Source organism: Mesoplodon mirus (assembly GCF_964341445.2).
Source record: "Mesoplodon mirus genome assembly, chromosome: 7".
NCBI lineage: Eukaryota > Metazoa > Chordata > Mammalia > Artiodactyla > Ziphiidae > Mesoplodon > Mesoplodon mirus.
In genome coordinates this window covers 138926554-138941651 of record NC_138983.1, presented here as the reverse complement: position 1 = coordinate 138941651, position 15098 = coordinate 138926554, and the positions used below count along the sequence as shown (strand labels likewise).

Sequence of the window (15098 nt, the reverse complement as noted above, 5' to 3'; positions counted from 1 at the left end):
GGCACTGTGCCACCCAGAGGGTAGAGTTGGACTGCCCTGCCTCAAAGTCAGCCCCTACCAGACCCTGAGGCAATTTGAACTGGTGCAATTCACCCCCAACCTGCAGTTGTAGGTCTTACACAAGGAAATGTATCTAAAGAAGTACATTTTCAAGATCTAAAATGTCCTAAAATGGATCTGCCTGAGAAAGACCTGTGTTTGAGTTGTAGTTCTGGTTGTCCTTTCTGACTGATCCCACTTTAATTGTCTGGGAGAGAATGTTCCTTTACTTTCATTGTTACCTCCACCGCTATTATCAATCTGTCATCAAACAGAGTATCAGTCTTGAGGGAGAGTCCCACCAAAGTAAAGCAGAGAAGTCCTGAAGGAAATGGCACAGTTTTTCTTCAGTAATAAAGTCATGGCAAAACTGGTACCTTCTCTATCTTGGAATTAGAATCCAGAGAGATAGAGATGTTTTCTGACAGAGGGCAGGGTGATTTGGCATATTAAAATAAACAGTATTTCAATTTTCCCCACCTTTCTCAGCATATTGGGTTAAACAAAGTGCTTCTAAGTGACAGAATAACGCACCTTTAATAGTCATTTGATAAGGCCTAGTAAAATGTTAGCAATATACTGTCCAGATACTGAGAAATTGAATGAATTTAATACTGGGTTACAAAGTCCTTTGCAAGTCAGGTATTTTCCAATTCATTGCTTTAAAAGAAATTGAAGGAGGAATTAATTGAATTGTCAGCTGTGAGATCATTAAAATAATTTTTGAGGCTATATTACTATGTGGTTTTTGGCATATATCTTGGAAGAGGTTCAAAGAATTGAGTGACATTGCTATACAAGGTTTTCTTTTCTATCTCCTTGCTTATGTGAACTTGGTTTTTTTTCAAAGCAAAATAGGAATAGAACCGATCCTGAGCTCTCATTCTAGTATAATGATATTTATCGATGGTATAATAAACAGAAAAGCCTCGTCTATCCCATTGAGAGCTATATTTCCAGTAAAAGTTTACTTCTTATATTTAATTATTACTTAACTACATGTATAATATATTTATGTTATTTTATCAATATTATCTTTGTAATGATAACTCATTCTAAAAGAAAATATTATTCAGAGCTTTACGGTCACAGAACATGAAAGAAATTTAAATTTCAATCTTTATACTTTATATATATTGTTGCAAATAAATATGATAGCTGATCAATAAAAGATTTTCAAGCATAAAATATGCTTGAAATATTATATCAGGATAAAATCCTGCAGAGGATATATAATAGATACACAAGTTCAAGTTTAGAAAAGGAGCAATGCACATTTTATGACTGTTAAAAAAGGGCTTGTTCATGAATTTTGAAAGTAGACATCATGAGTATCAAATTGCTATGATATTTAAATTCGTATAGAGACATATATAAAGGAACATTATGACATTTTAATTTTAAAATGTGAATAATCTCCACAGACCAAAAATGCATCCTTTGAAACTATTACCTAAACTTTAAAAATATAATGTCAACTTAAAATGTGAAAAGGGTTATGTAATTGACCAAAATAAAAGCAAGCATATTGTCTGCACTGTCACCTGGGTGTGTGTGGTTCCAGGGTCTGGGAGACAACACCCTTCATTCTGTCCAGTTTACCATCTACTTCCAGGCTGGCCGCACTGTACAGTAGGAATTTAACCTTTAGGAGTCATTCAAACAGGGATTTAATCTTCATGGAAATACAGCTGTTATTAAGAAAGTTGGCACGTTAATTCGTATCAGTGATTTGCAACTGAGAGTGAATGAATGTGTTTATCATATTTTTTTCCTAAGAAATGCTTTTGAAAGTGGGGAGCAGAGAGGGCCCATTAGGGCTTTAGTCCTCATAAGGGAAATGGACAGTTGCTGTAGAAGGAATAAAAATGCACAGAAAGTAAAGCTAGGGCCCCAAGGTTGTGGAGGAGACAACATGACCTTAGTTTTTTCTTTTTTTTTTCTTAAATTAATTTATTCCTTATTGAAATGAAGTTGATTTACAATGTTGTTTTAGTTTCAGGCGTACAGCAAAATGATTCAGCTATACATACATATGTATTTTTTTCAGATTCTTTTACCTTATAGGTTACTACAAAATACTGAGTATAGTTCCCTGTGCTAGAGATCAGCTCGGTGCTTTGTGACCGCCTGGAGGGGTGGGATAGGGAGGGTGGGAGGGAGGGAGACGCAAGAGGGAAGGGATATAGGAACATATGTATATGTATAACTGATTCACTTTGTTATAAAGCAGAACCTAACACACCATTGTGAAGCAATTAGACTCCAATAAAGTTGTAAAATAAATAAATAAATAGTTCCCTGTGCTATAAGTAGGTCCTTGTTGTTTATATATTTTATATATAATAGCATGTATATGTTACACGCAAATTCCTAATTTATCTCCCCCCCTTTCCCCTTTGGTAGCCATAAGTTTGTTTTCTGTGAGTCTATTTCTGTTTTGTAAATAAGTTCATTTGTATCATTTTTTTAGATTCCACATATAAGTGATATCTTATATTTGCCTTCTCTGTCTGGCTTACTTCACTTGGTATTGGTTTGGTCAAAAAGTTCATTCGGTTTTAAGCAAAAATAAAAGATATATTTTTCATTTTCACCAAGAATTTTATCGAACAATGTAAATTCACTAACCAAATGAACTTTTTGGCCAATCCAGTATGATAATCTCTAGGTCCATCCATATTGCTGCAAATGGCATTATATCATTGTTTTTTTATGGCTGAGTAATATTCCATTGTATGTGCATACCACATCTTCTTTATCCATTCCTCTGTCAATGGACATTTAGGTTGCTTCCATGTCCTGGCTATTGTATCTATTTCTGCATTAAACCTGATAACCTGCAGGTCATACACACCGACAAGCAAATTCCATTTGCTCGTAGCCTCCATTCATAGCCTCTGACTGTTGGGAAGAGTAGGTTAGGGTATGTGGGGTAGTGGTCTGCTTGGCCACTTTCTCCTTCCCTCTCCTGAAATCTTAAGAGGTAGCCATGACTGCCTCAAAGACTGCTGGCACTGTACCATGACTTTCCAGACTCTGTGATATCAATTGCAGTTAGAGGGCTCTGGGCGGCTTAGGAGTACAGGAGATGATGGACACGAGGGAGGTCTGGAGGTAAATATGTCCAAGTTTTGACTTAACAACAAGTTAAGCATTTGCTGTGTGGATTATCTGTGACCTACTTGGAATACTGATGCACTCTGTCTCCCCTCTGGCTCTGGGCCACTTCTCCCACAAGTTGGTAACTGTGCTCGAGAAATAAATATAAACTAATTTTCATAGAAGCCTAAGGGGAAAAATAAGATGGAAAGCAAATATACGGCAAAGATATTCACATAATATGCTCCTAAATCGAATAGAAATGATTTTGTAGCATCAGTTCTTCAGGAGGATTCAGGCCACTGTTTCCCTCTGTTTAGGAAGTTTTATCAATAATTCATTCCCTTTAGCACTGGGCTATGTTATTTCATTTACCCCTTGAATGACAACAGCTGTGTTTATAACAGAATCTCTGAACACTCTCTCCCTCCCTCCCCTCCCCGATCCTCACTCACAGGTGTACCATAGATGACCGGGTCACCCGGGTGGCCTGGCTGAACCGCAGCACCATCCTCTATGCCGGGAATGACAAGTGGTCCATAGACCCTCGCGTGATCATACTGGTTAACACGCCAACCCAGTACAGCATCATGATCCAGAACGTGGACGTGTACGACGAGGGCCCGTACACCTGCTCCGTGCAGACGGACAACCACCCCAAAACCTCCCGGGTGCACCTCATCGTGCAAGGTAGGCGGCCTGGCCAGGGGGCTCACGTTCCCCTCAGTGATGCAGGGGAAGCATGATCTCAGCTTGTCCTTCTACTCCTGTAGAAAGACACAAAAGGCCATTTCCTCTGTAGAATCCAGAGACTGAGTGTCTGTCCTGGATTCCTTCCACCTGCTGGGGTCTTGACTAAGTACTGAGTATCTTTACAGAGTTTCTCCATTTTCTCTCTGGTCCTTCTGCTCTCATTAATAGGTTGTTTGGCATGTTTGCGCTGGTTGAGCTTTCTGGAGTTGGGAAAAGATATATTAGAAATATCTATTATGTTATATTATATTATATTATATAGATATTAGTTACTTAGCACTCTGGAGTTGGGAAAAGATATATTAGGAAATGGATATGGTACTACTCTCTGCGCCTTTTATTGTTCAGAGGCTTATTTCATGATAAAAGGTTAATAATATTGATGTGAAATCGTGTGACATATGACTGTTCTTGCATAGCTAGTGGTTGTGTCTGTACCAGAAGGGGTTCTGAGTGTTGTTTGGCATTGCTGCTGAGTCCGTGTACACCCTTTTAGCCCCACAATGGCGTTGAGGTCAAGAGGGATATTAGTCAAAATGTTATCTCCAGGTCTATGTTGGAAATAAATCTATGTAATTGAAAGGGGGGAATCCCTAACATTCTCTCCCATTCTCCCGTAAAAGTCTGAATTAGTATAACCCAGGCATAGTAGTTAAAGTTTTTCATTTGAATTTTACTTTGTAGGAGAAAAATGGGGTTGAAGAAATGTCAGAACCTCAGATATCAACTATTAAGTGTTAAGAATTAAAAACTCATGCAGAGAGCACTCAAGAGAATTGGGGAACCATCTTAAAACAAGGCAGCTCTACAAATGACCTTATGTCGAACTGCCCCCTACCAACACCCCCGTCACTATGTAAAGCAATTTCTATCAGGTATCCACTCATGGTAGCAATGAGGTGCTGAGCAGATTAGCTCCCATCCCCCTATGACATATCCTTCCTCCACCAAAGGAGAGGTTTGAGTGGACCTTTCTCAGTGTCCCCTATGCTGATGTCTCGTAGCCATGCCTTGAGCTCAGAAAGAGTCCCTGTGTGTGACTTAGTGTCAGTAACTGCCTTTTATGAGATCCCATCTGCAGTTGATCCAATGGGTTTTATTTCGTTTTCAGTTTCTGAAATGTGTATGGCATTCTTGCTTAGCTAATATGGATTCCCTCATTCCTGCCTTTCTAGAAAATATAATTTTGCTCATTTCAGATGCTTTCATGGGAAGTTTGAGTAGGGGTTAGAGTCTTTTCATGCTTTGGTCACGTGTGCAAATCAAGGTGGCCATTCTTTTCTTTTGTCTGGAACAGCTCTTTGCTAGCAGAGCATCTGGGGCTTTGGCTCTGCACACTGTGGTAATGGCCTGAGCTGGACCAGAGGTCTGTCTGCTACAGCCCTGGCTCCCGGCAGGCCCTGGTGCCGCCATAGTGCTGAAACCTCGCCTCTGTTCAACCTCTAAGCCCTTCTCTCACCCACACGCTCCCAGACTCCCACATCTGCCTGCTACACGAGGACACCCGTGCTCCGCTGTGTCTGTTCTCCATCCATGTCCCACTAGGGGTATGGCTTGGGGATGATCTGCTTGGAAGCTACAAGACGGCCTGCCATCTGGAGATAAAGACAAGTGTCACGGCTGATGCTTCTCCTCAGAGGCTGGTGGAGACCCTCACTGGGATCAGTCGTCTGAGACGAGCGGGGATGTCTGCAGAAAACAAGGGAACTCAAGCTCTCACCACCCGCCTGCCACCTGGGCTTGGCTCCAGAGGAGCAGAAATTCTCGGCATGGGAAGTAACGCCTCCGTGGCGCCTCCGTGGCCTTGACAACAACGTTATCTTCAAATTCAGGAAATTCGTCACTGAAAGAAAAAAAAAGAACTGTCAGGCCCTGTACAGAAACAGACTCAAGCAGAGCAAGGCTATCACTTTTCAGGGAAGAAGACAGACTGTGTAAGCGTGTCAAAGCCAATACAGGCCATAAAGGGCTTGTGGTACAGAGCTTCAGGGATATGTTCTTTGTAAGAAGCTTGGAGTAATTCCTGGGGCTGGATGTGAAAGCCAGTGGGGCCTCAGAGCTTTGGGTCAGAAAGACTCTGGGAAGAGGCAAGAAGCAGGGCAGGGGAGTCCTTCATCCCAGAGGTGACGTCCTCAAGTCTCCACGCTTTAGGCCGAGCAACTTCTGTAGCTCCAGGCAATGCAATGCAAAGATCAGGAGGGCAGAGGAGGAAGGGGAGCACCTCCTCTTGGGAACCTCAGCAGACTGGGCTTTACACTTACTGAGAGGCTCAAATAAGGAGCTCAGGGAGCCGTTCTTCCTTGGGGAATCAGTTGAGTTTCCAGTGGGTGGAAGCTGAGACCCCGCGGCTCAATTAGAAAAAAGCCCAGACGTCTCCTCTTTCCCAGCAGCTATCGGCTTTTGTCCAGTCTATAGATTAATTTTTCAGACTTAGTGTTAGTTCAGGTTAAAGATAATGAAAGTTTCCTAATCCTCTTAAAGAAGATTTATCTGACCGAGTAGAAAGCTTTTGGAATACAATAAGGCATGTATAAAACTGAGGTCTAATCCTGCCTTTAATTTCAAACTGCTGATGGGTATTGATTTTGCAATGAGAAAAACTGAAAAATTTCCAAGCTGCAACTTGTCTATCTGCATATGTGTGTGTGTGTGTGTGTGTATGGTATTTATCTTCTGTCCATTTGAGATTGTTACAATCTCATCACCTCTGCCAGACAAGTGTCATTAGCAGAAGGGCAATCCCACGGGGTCTAGGCTTTGTTGCTCCCTCCTTCTGCAAGGTGAGTAAGTGAGAGCTGCTCTAACACTACCTCAAAGCCTGTCCTTTCCTGGTTTATAAGGCCTTTCTACGTATCTGATGAGATTAGTTTCCTAGTCCTTCTCTTTAAGGGAAGAAGCTGCTTTTGTTAAAATAGCATCACTGGTCCCCAAGGTACATCTTGGCCATGGAAGGGATAACTTTAAGGTGCCACGTGATGGTGAGGCTGTGACTGTGTCCCTGGTGTGTGACAGTGAGGCTGTGACTGTGTTCCTGGTGCATGACAGTGAGGCTGTGACTGTGTCCCTGGTGTGTGACGGTGAGGCTGTGACTGTGTCCCTGGTGCATGACAGTGAGGCTGTGACTGTGTACCGAGGTGTTAAGGAAATCCAGAACAAGGGGCTCAGATTAGTCAGGGCAGGAAAACCAATCTGGCAGCCCTGTGTGAGAGGGAGTGCCATAAAGGAGATGGAGGCATGGGATGGGCAAGAGGTCATGCCCATCACTCAGGTGTGAGGGCACACCTCACAGAAGGTGTGAGGACAGCAGATTGTGGGTCTCCCTGTAGGAATGGAGAAGCTTCCTTCAAGAGGTATCATCCAAGGGAAATTGAGAGGATTAATCCCAATATCTTGAAATAGGAAGAATTAAAAGGATATCACCTCCCTTTTTGAGTTTGGGGAAATGTTAGATGTTCCCACTAGTGATTGCAGAGTTAGGATCCTGAGCCGCTGGGAGAGGAAAGTGTTAGGCTTGTGAGCTTTAGGGATAAAGAAAACACAGACATTACACAGGTGTTATAGAACCAAGAAACAGGTGTAACTCGACAAGAAGGGGTTTGTTTCAGATTTATCGTGAATTTACTAGCATGAGAGGAGGTAAATTTTGTGAGATTAACTCTTCCTACTTGAGAACAGCAGGAGCCCCAGTACATAGCACACTGTCTGAGGGTTCCTAGGCATTCAGCAAATGTTTGTAAAATGAACACAGGACAGATGGATACAGCAAATGAAAAGGCATAAGAAGGCAGTGATCATAAAGTCCCTTCAGGCAGATAGGGGCAGGGGATGAGTCAGGCTGGCCAGATGACTTGGAGTGGCCAGTAATTGGGAAAAGGTCCTTAGAGGGATGAGGTCTTCCATGTGACAAGCCAAGAGATATGTTCTAACAGTGATCGCATGACTTCCGTGTGTTTATTTAGTACTTTACAGCACTGGTCACAATCTTTGGCTCATGTGACCCTCACAACAAGCCCTGGGAGGCTTCAGGGCAGTGACTGTTATCTCCATTTTGCATGAGATCACTGCAGCTCACAGAAGTTAAGAGACTGGCCAGGGTGCCCTGTGAGTCAGCAGCTGTGCTGGGTCTGTACCCCAGCCATGCAACTCCACGCTCAGTGTGCCTCCAGCATAGGCCACCCCCCACCACTGCCAACCACATCCAAGGTGATTCCTCTAATCTAGATCCATGGGAATTTACCAGTTATCCTTTCTTTTTTCCCTCTTTTTCCTGCTACTGATATTTCACTGTACTAGCAGAAATTGTGGACAAAACTCAAGAAAGAAAATGAGCAGCGGGGGAGCAGGAGTGGGGTGCCAGAGCCCCAAAAGATGATGGAGAGAGGCTGAGGGAGAGGCAAAGAAGAAGATAATTAATTTACCAGTAGCTCATCCCTCCAGGGACACACATTCTAAATGTTACCTCTTTCCCCTATGTACATACTGAAAACGCTGGCCCTTTGAGAATCCAGAATCTAATCGTCACTCTGATTGTCATGAACTCTTCAGCATTCTGGAATGTATGGATATCGTCACAGTAGTTGTCACTGTCAGGGAGCGATAGACAGGAAGACCTGGCATCCTTTCTCCTTGGCTGTTGGTATCTCTATCTGCTCTCTAGGCTAGTCCAAAAATCTGTTTACTGCCAGACACTTCCTTTCTGGAGCAAACTATTCTTGCTAAGCCCAATTTTAGGCAAAGGGCTAGAAAGGATGAATGATGTGAACAAGCCTACGCAATTTCTATGTCTTCAAAGACTTTGGGGCTTTGAGCCTGGAGTCAGTTCAGGTGAGAATACTTGGTACCCAAGGTTTAGTTTAGCAGGTAGAGAAGTCTGATTCTCCACCCAGTCCAGCCCTAGGTTTCGCTGAGTGTCAGCCAACCTCTGCACTGGGCACATTGAGTGTAAACTGATCTCAGTTGATCCTCACAACATCCCTGAAAGGTTTACGCCATAGTCACATCTTACAAATAAGAAAACTGAAGCTCAGAACGAGTAAAAACTTGCCCAAAGATGATAGAGCCACTAAAAGGTTTAAATTCCCTTCACTAGGCTTGTCTCTAGGTAAAAGCTATCAAAACACACACAGTTAAAGCCCTCTGCATGCATGATCTCTTCTGATTATTCTTCATTGAAGCCCTGGGAGACAGAACAGAAAATCACCACATTCCAAGAAAAGAACCTGAGATTCAGAGAGCTGACGTGATTTGTCCAAGTTACACTGGCTAGCAAGTGGTGAAGCACCCCTTAACACCAGGAGTTGTATTTTTACTTGAATAGTTGACTTACAATGTTGTGTTAGCTTCAGGTGTATAGCTAAGTGATTCAGTTATACATATACAGTTTTTTCCTTACAGGTTATTGCAAAATATTGAGCTCCCTGTGCTATGCAATAGGTCCTTATTGGTTATCTGTTTTATAGATAGTAGTGTGGGTATGTTAATCCCAACCCCCTGACTTATTCCCCCCTTTCCCCTTTGGTAACCATAAGTTTGTTTTCTGTGTCTGTGAGTCTATTTTTGTTTGTTTATAAGTTCATTTGTATCATTCTTTTAAGATTTCACATATAAATGATATCATATGATATTTGTCTTTCTCTGTGTCTGGCCTACTTCCCTTAGTGTGATGATCTAGGTCCATCCATGTTGCCGCAAATGGCATTATTTCATTCTTTTTTATGGCTAATATTCCATTGTATGTATGTACCACGTCTTCTCTATCCATTCATCTGTCGATAGACAGTTAGGTTGCTTCCATGTCTTGGCGATTGTCAGTAGTGCTGCAATGAAGGGGTTTTAATTCTAGACCCAGTGTTGGGTTCACAGGCCAGATTGCTAACTCATAGCTAAGTAAAAGGGCAGGCGGATGTTACTATTTGTGAAAAAAATATAGAAGTTCTGAGGTGCTACTGAGAAGGGTGGTTCCTGAGAAGATGGTTGTGGAGAAGAGGGGCCCTGGCTAAGGCTGGTTGGGGTGGATGGGGGCCGGGCACCTGGTGGACCATCCCAGCAGGTAAAGGGAGGCACACCTGCCCACGGGTCACACTTTTGCAATGACCTACCTATTTTTTTAAAATAAATTTATTTATTTTATTTACTTGTGTTTGGCTGCGTTGGGTCTTCGTTGCTGTGTGTGGGCTTTCTCTAGTTGCGGCGAGCGTGGGCTACTCTTCGTTGAGGTGCGCAGGCTTCTCATTGTGGTGGCTTCTCTTGTTGCGGAGCATGGGCTCTAGGCGCATGGGCTTCAGTAGTTGTGGCTCACGGGCTCTAGAGCGCAGGCTCAGTAGTTGTGGCGCACGGGCTTAGTTGCTCCGCACCATGTGGGATCTTCCCAGACCAGGGTCGAAGCCGTGTCCCCTGCATCAGCAGGTGGGTTCCCAACCACTGCGCCACCAGGGAAGCCCGGACCTACCTATTTCTAACCCTTCCTTTGTTACTCACCTCTTTTTCTCTGCTATTTTCCCCTCTTTTCCCAAATAATCTTTAAATAATTATTTAAATTAACATGCATAATTGTGGGCCTAAAGAAAAGCAGGCAGTCAACCTGAAATAAATTTAATTTATTCGGCCTCTATTTTAAATTATAATCACACTTGCTCTTCACAGAGGCAGGGTGGGAATGTGGAAAAGATCAAGACTGGGCGTCAGATAACTCCCTCCCCAGGCTGAGCTCTGCTCCTCACATCCGGACCTGTGTCTCTGGGACATTCCCTTCCTGGCTTCTTATTCTGGGGTGAAGAATACAATTGAATGTAATTGATTTCCTTCAGGTACACACATGCACACCTTAATCTTAATCCTGTGTGTGTATGTGTGTTTATTAACAGATATATATGAAAGACATCCTTTCCTTTCCTGCTTCACGTGATATTTGTAAACTCCACAACCCACATCCGATGGTGTATATAGATATATACTAAGATTCCTAATTTCAGGGTTGGGTAAACTAAGAAAGCAATTACAATTTAGAAGGAATCTGGATTGAAGTCGGTGCCCTCAGAATGCCCTCTGTACCCAGCCGAGGAAGGCACTTCACAAGTCATCCTTCACAAGAAGGGAGTCCCCCTGCAGGCTCCCTCTAGCCCGGCCTCGGGGTTGGAATGAGACCCACACTCATACTCACACTCTCCCTGCAACTGTCCTGTCCCTTTCCTCATTGTGTTACTCAGACATTGTCTGAATCTGACATGTCCTGTAGCTGAAATCGAATTAGTATTTACCTCTCCCCAATCCCATAGGTTATCATGTCTTTCATGACATCATGTGTAGTTAGTTGCTGACAACACTGTACGAAACACATTTTGTAGAAAGAATATTTCTCCTTTTATCAAGCCTCTACTCCCATTATTGTGAGGAGAGATATGGGGCTTTGTTCTGCTCTGCTTAGAAACTAACGTTATAACACACACACACACACACACACACACACACACGCACAGCTTTTGCAGTTTTCATAGCTACTTCTTTTGTGGCCCCTGGAATTCCATTAAATGTGCAGGTCCATCCTCCCTCTAGTAAGGGGCTGGCGGATATCTGCTCAATTCCTCCTTTAACACTTATAAACTTTTAATTATAGGAATAGCAATAGTTAACGGTGTTCCAAGCTGAATGAGACCAAAGCAAAATTTGATGGACTCATAGTCAGAGCTGAAGATGGTTCGACCCTGTCTGCCAAGAGGGCAACAGTACTGTGTGAGATTCCTGGCTTTGAGTGGATGCATCAAAGTGCATGAGCTTGCTTGGAGGCCACAGCAGAGACTCTTGGCATGATCCAAGATGGTGCTGTCAGTCCTGGCACCTGGTTTGGGATACATACAGGAGCAGAAAGAGAAGTGGTGGGGTCTGGAGCTGTCATTTGCCTTATTTGCAAAAGAACTAAATAAACAGAACAGTCATGAAGACTGTTCTCAAAACCATAACTGATGTGGAGATGCAGGAGGAAATGAAATGCCTGTTATGTTCTAGTCAATTTGCATGGTGATCTCAGCTTGTGTCCTAAGAGCCTCAGCTGTCAACAGCGCAAGTAAATACAAAGAGAGCTTTCCCAGTGCTGTCAGCAGGGGAAGCAGGCACACTTTTGAAGAAGGGTAAGTTAGTAAATGTTCATAAATTCTCCCAATAGTTTAAAGTTCATCATGACTCTCATGTAGTCAGAATCCCACCTAAGATTTCAAACTTCACCACCCACAGGTTTAGTTATAGTCATGGCTTAGCATCAGAGTAATCTGTGAATTTAGAGTGGTGATATTTCCCTACATGCAGCACGTAGACACATATTTGAAGAGTCTGACTTGCATTCCAAAGCCTGGTTGTGAGCCCCTCGTTAACAAGTTTTACCTGAAACACAGTGTCTTAGCACCAATACCTAACATTTGTACTTATTCCTACTTTGGATTCTCATCAAGGTATCAAAAAGCCTTTGACTATTCTCTTCACTAATCATTCTCTTCACTAATCATTCTCCTCTATAGATTCAGAAATTGAAGAGCAATAGAAGTGAAGTAAAATAATCACAAGGAAAGCAGTCAAAGATGTGTCTTAGAATAATTATAAACCGTGGTTGTCAAGGCTGAGTACCAAGCATAGCAGTCACTTTACAGACACGATCTAGTTCTATTTCCCCATTAACCCAAGAGAATGAGATGCATTTTACTAATTTTTTGAATGAGGAAACCGAGGCTCAGAGAGGCTGAGGAACTTGCCCTAGGTCAAGAGCTGAGAGGTACAGAGCCGTGATTCGAGCTCTGCTTAGTCTATAGGGAAAGGCAGCACTTAACCTCTACGTGGAATGTCCTCTTCATTCCCTCCATTTTAAATGTCTCAGGCCAGACTGACACACCTGTGCATTTACAAGGCGCATGCTTGCCTTGTCAGGTTATCTCTGTTTAAAGGACTTCAGTCTAATATCTCTGCAGTCAGGATCTGGCCTCCTTAAACCTTTTCCTCTCCTCCTACTTTATGTGTCTTCGTGATTATGACTTCCTCCTTGGAGTTAATATCAAGTCTGTATCAGTGACTCTGAACTCCACCTTTCTACTTCTTAATGTCTTCCCTTATTCTAGTCTCTTCTTTCCGATTCTTTCCTGAACTCTTCAGGGTGGGTGTCCCATACATATTTCACTGTGTCCCACATTGGACTTTTCTTCGCTCCAAAATCCGTTCCTCCTCTTGTAATTCACATTTATATTCATGGACACACCAGCCTTGTATAAAACGATGGCTCAAGCGTTGACTTTCTTTTTCTCTTGCTTCTCTATCAAAGCAGATGTCATGTCCAGTAAAGTCATTCTCTTTCTGTTCCCACAACCACAACCATAAAAGTGTGGCATCTTACACTCTGGTGACTTTTCACTGCCACGTCCTAATTGCTACCCCGTCCTCAGTCTCGGGGTCCTTATAATTCATTTTAACACTGTTGTCTAAATATTCCTGATGCACGCACCAGATCATGTCACTTCCTCCTGCTTGTAATGTCAATTACTCCCTTTTGAGAATACTGTAAAGTCAAAACCTCTTAGATCACTTTTCCAAGTGCTCAACAGTTCAAGGTCAGACCTCCTTTATCACTGTTACTTTCTATTCTTCCATTTTTATATCCTACACAGAACTTAGCCAAACTTGTCCTTGTAAAACCTCCGCCCCCAGTGCCCTGCATTCTTTTCCATTTCTCAGACAATCTATCTGTCTTGAATGTTCTTTTCTCTGGATATCCAAGTCCTACGGACCCTATAGAGCAGGACTGTCCCATGGACCTTTCTGTGATGATGGAAGTGTCCTATATCTGCATTGTCCGACATGGTAGCCATTAGCCATAAGGGGCTATTAAGAACTAGTGATGTGGGCTTCCCTGGTGGCGCAGTGGTTGAGAGTCTGCCTGCCGATGCAGGGGACACAGGTTTGTGCCCCGGTCCGGGAAGATCCCACATGCCGCAGAGTGGCTGGGCCCATAAGCCATGGCTGCTGAGCCTGCGCATCCAAGAACTAGAGATGTGGCTAGTGAATTGTCAGTATTATTTCATTTTAATTAATTTAATTAAAAATAGCCACACATGCCAGTGGCTATCATATTGAACAGTACAGTTTGAAAGTGGCTAAATCCCCAAAGCCAAAGGCTTTCTTTGGAATTCCAAACCTTTACCTGCACTTCCTTATGCTACCTGTAACTTCTCATTTTATATTTCAGCTATTGGTGGATCTAACTTTTTCCCACACCTAGATTTTTCCTTGAAAGCAAAAGCCAGAGTTGGTGCTATTATTTTTAATATGGTCACAGGTTAGGGATTGCAATCTGAATTGGCAAGACCATATAGATAGCTCTTTAACAAATTTATATTAAGTGTTACTAATCCATGAAAATAATGGCAAATGTCCTAATTGCTTAGGACAGATCACTGTATAGGCAGGCACCAAAAGCATTTATTTCTACCGAATAAAGAAGTTCTTAGTGAAACCTTTTTTAAAATTCTGTAATTTAGAGCTTCAGGGGAAAGATCCGACACAGCCATGTTTTTTAGTGACATTGGAAATCACCCCAAACAGGATGGCCCAGAGGGCAGCCTTGGCAGGCAGCTAAAAGGGCACCCCTCAGCCTGCTGCAATCAACATGATGGCATCAATGACACACCCTGATTGGCCAGCAAGCACACATTAATGACCAGTTAGCAACTGTGTTCAGGTCAATTAATTTATATTTGTATTTTGCAAATGAAAAGTTGCCCTGTTAGATTATTGATTCTTTGTCCTGTATTCAATTTGTTTTTAATTGCACCGTTGCTGGGCCAGGCCCTCCCTCCTGGCACACTGGCAATAAATCTGCCACCATCTCAACAATCAACAATAAATGTGTCTCTTCTTGTCATTATTAATATGCCTCTTGGACTGGTTCATTACCATGGCTAACAGTTTATAAGAGCGGGATGGCACACTGCCAGGAGGATTCCTTTTCCCGAGGGCTATTTTGTCATGATAGGATTGATGTTCTCAGGCCTGTGTGTGTCTGAGGAAAGGGGCCTGGGATTTAATTTAATATAGCTGGAATGTGAGCTGCCTAATCCTCTCCTAATCATCAACAGCTTTAGAAGAAGATTCTGTTGGAATAGAGATTTTTACCCTCCTTCCAATTCTTCCTCTTTCTTCTCACTTTTTTCTTTATTATCTTCTTAATTCCT

The 15098-nt window shown here is 42.7% G+C and overlaps 1 protein-coding gene across 2 annotated transcripts in view; it reads left to right on the top strand.

Moving 5' to 3' along the window:
• OPCML (opioid binding protein/cell adhesion molecule like) overlaps positions 1 to 15098 on the top strand; it is a gene marked incomplete at both ends in the record, with an annotated part of 1094036 nt that overhangs the window by 868534 nt on the left and 210404 nt on the right. For both annotated transcript variants that reach the window (XM_082627771.1, XM_082627772.1), the window contains one exon: positions 3599 to 3831. In XM_082627771.1, coding sequence (XP_082483897.1) covers positions 3599 to 3831 — 233 coding nt within the window. The remainder of the gene's footprint in view (positions 1 to 3598; positions 3832 to 15098) is intronic.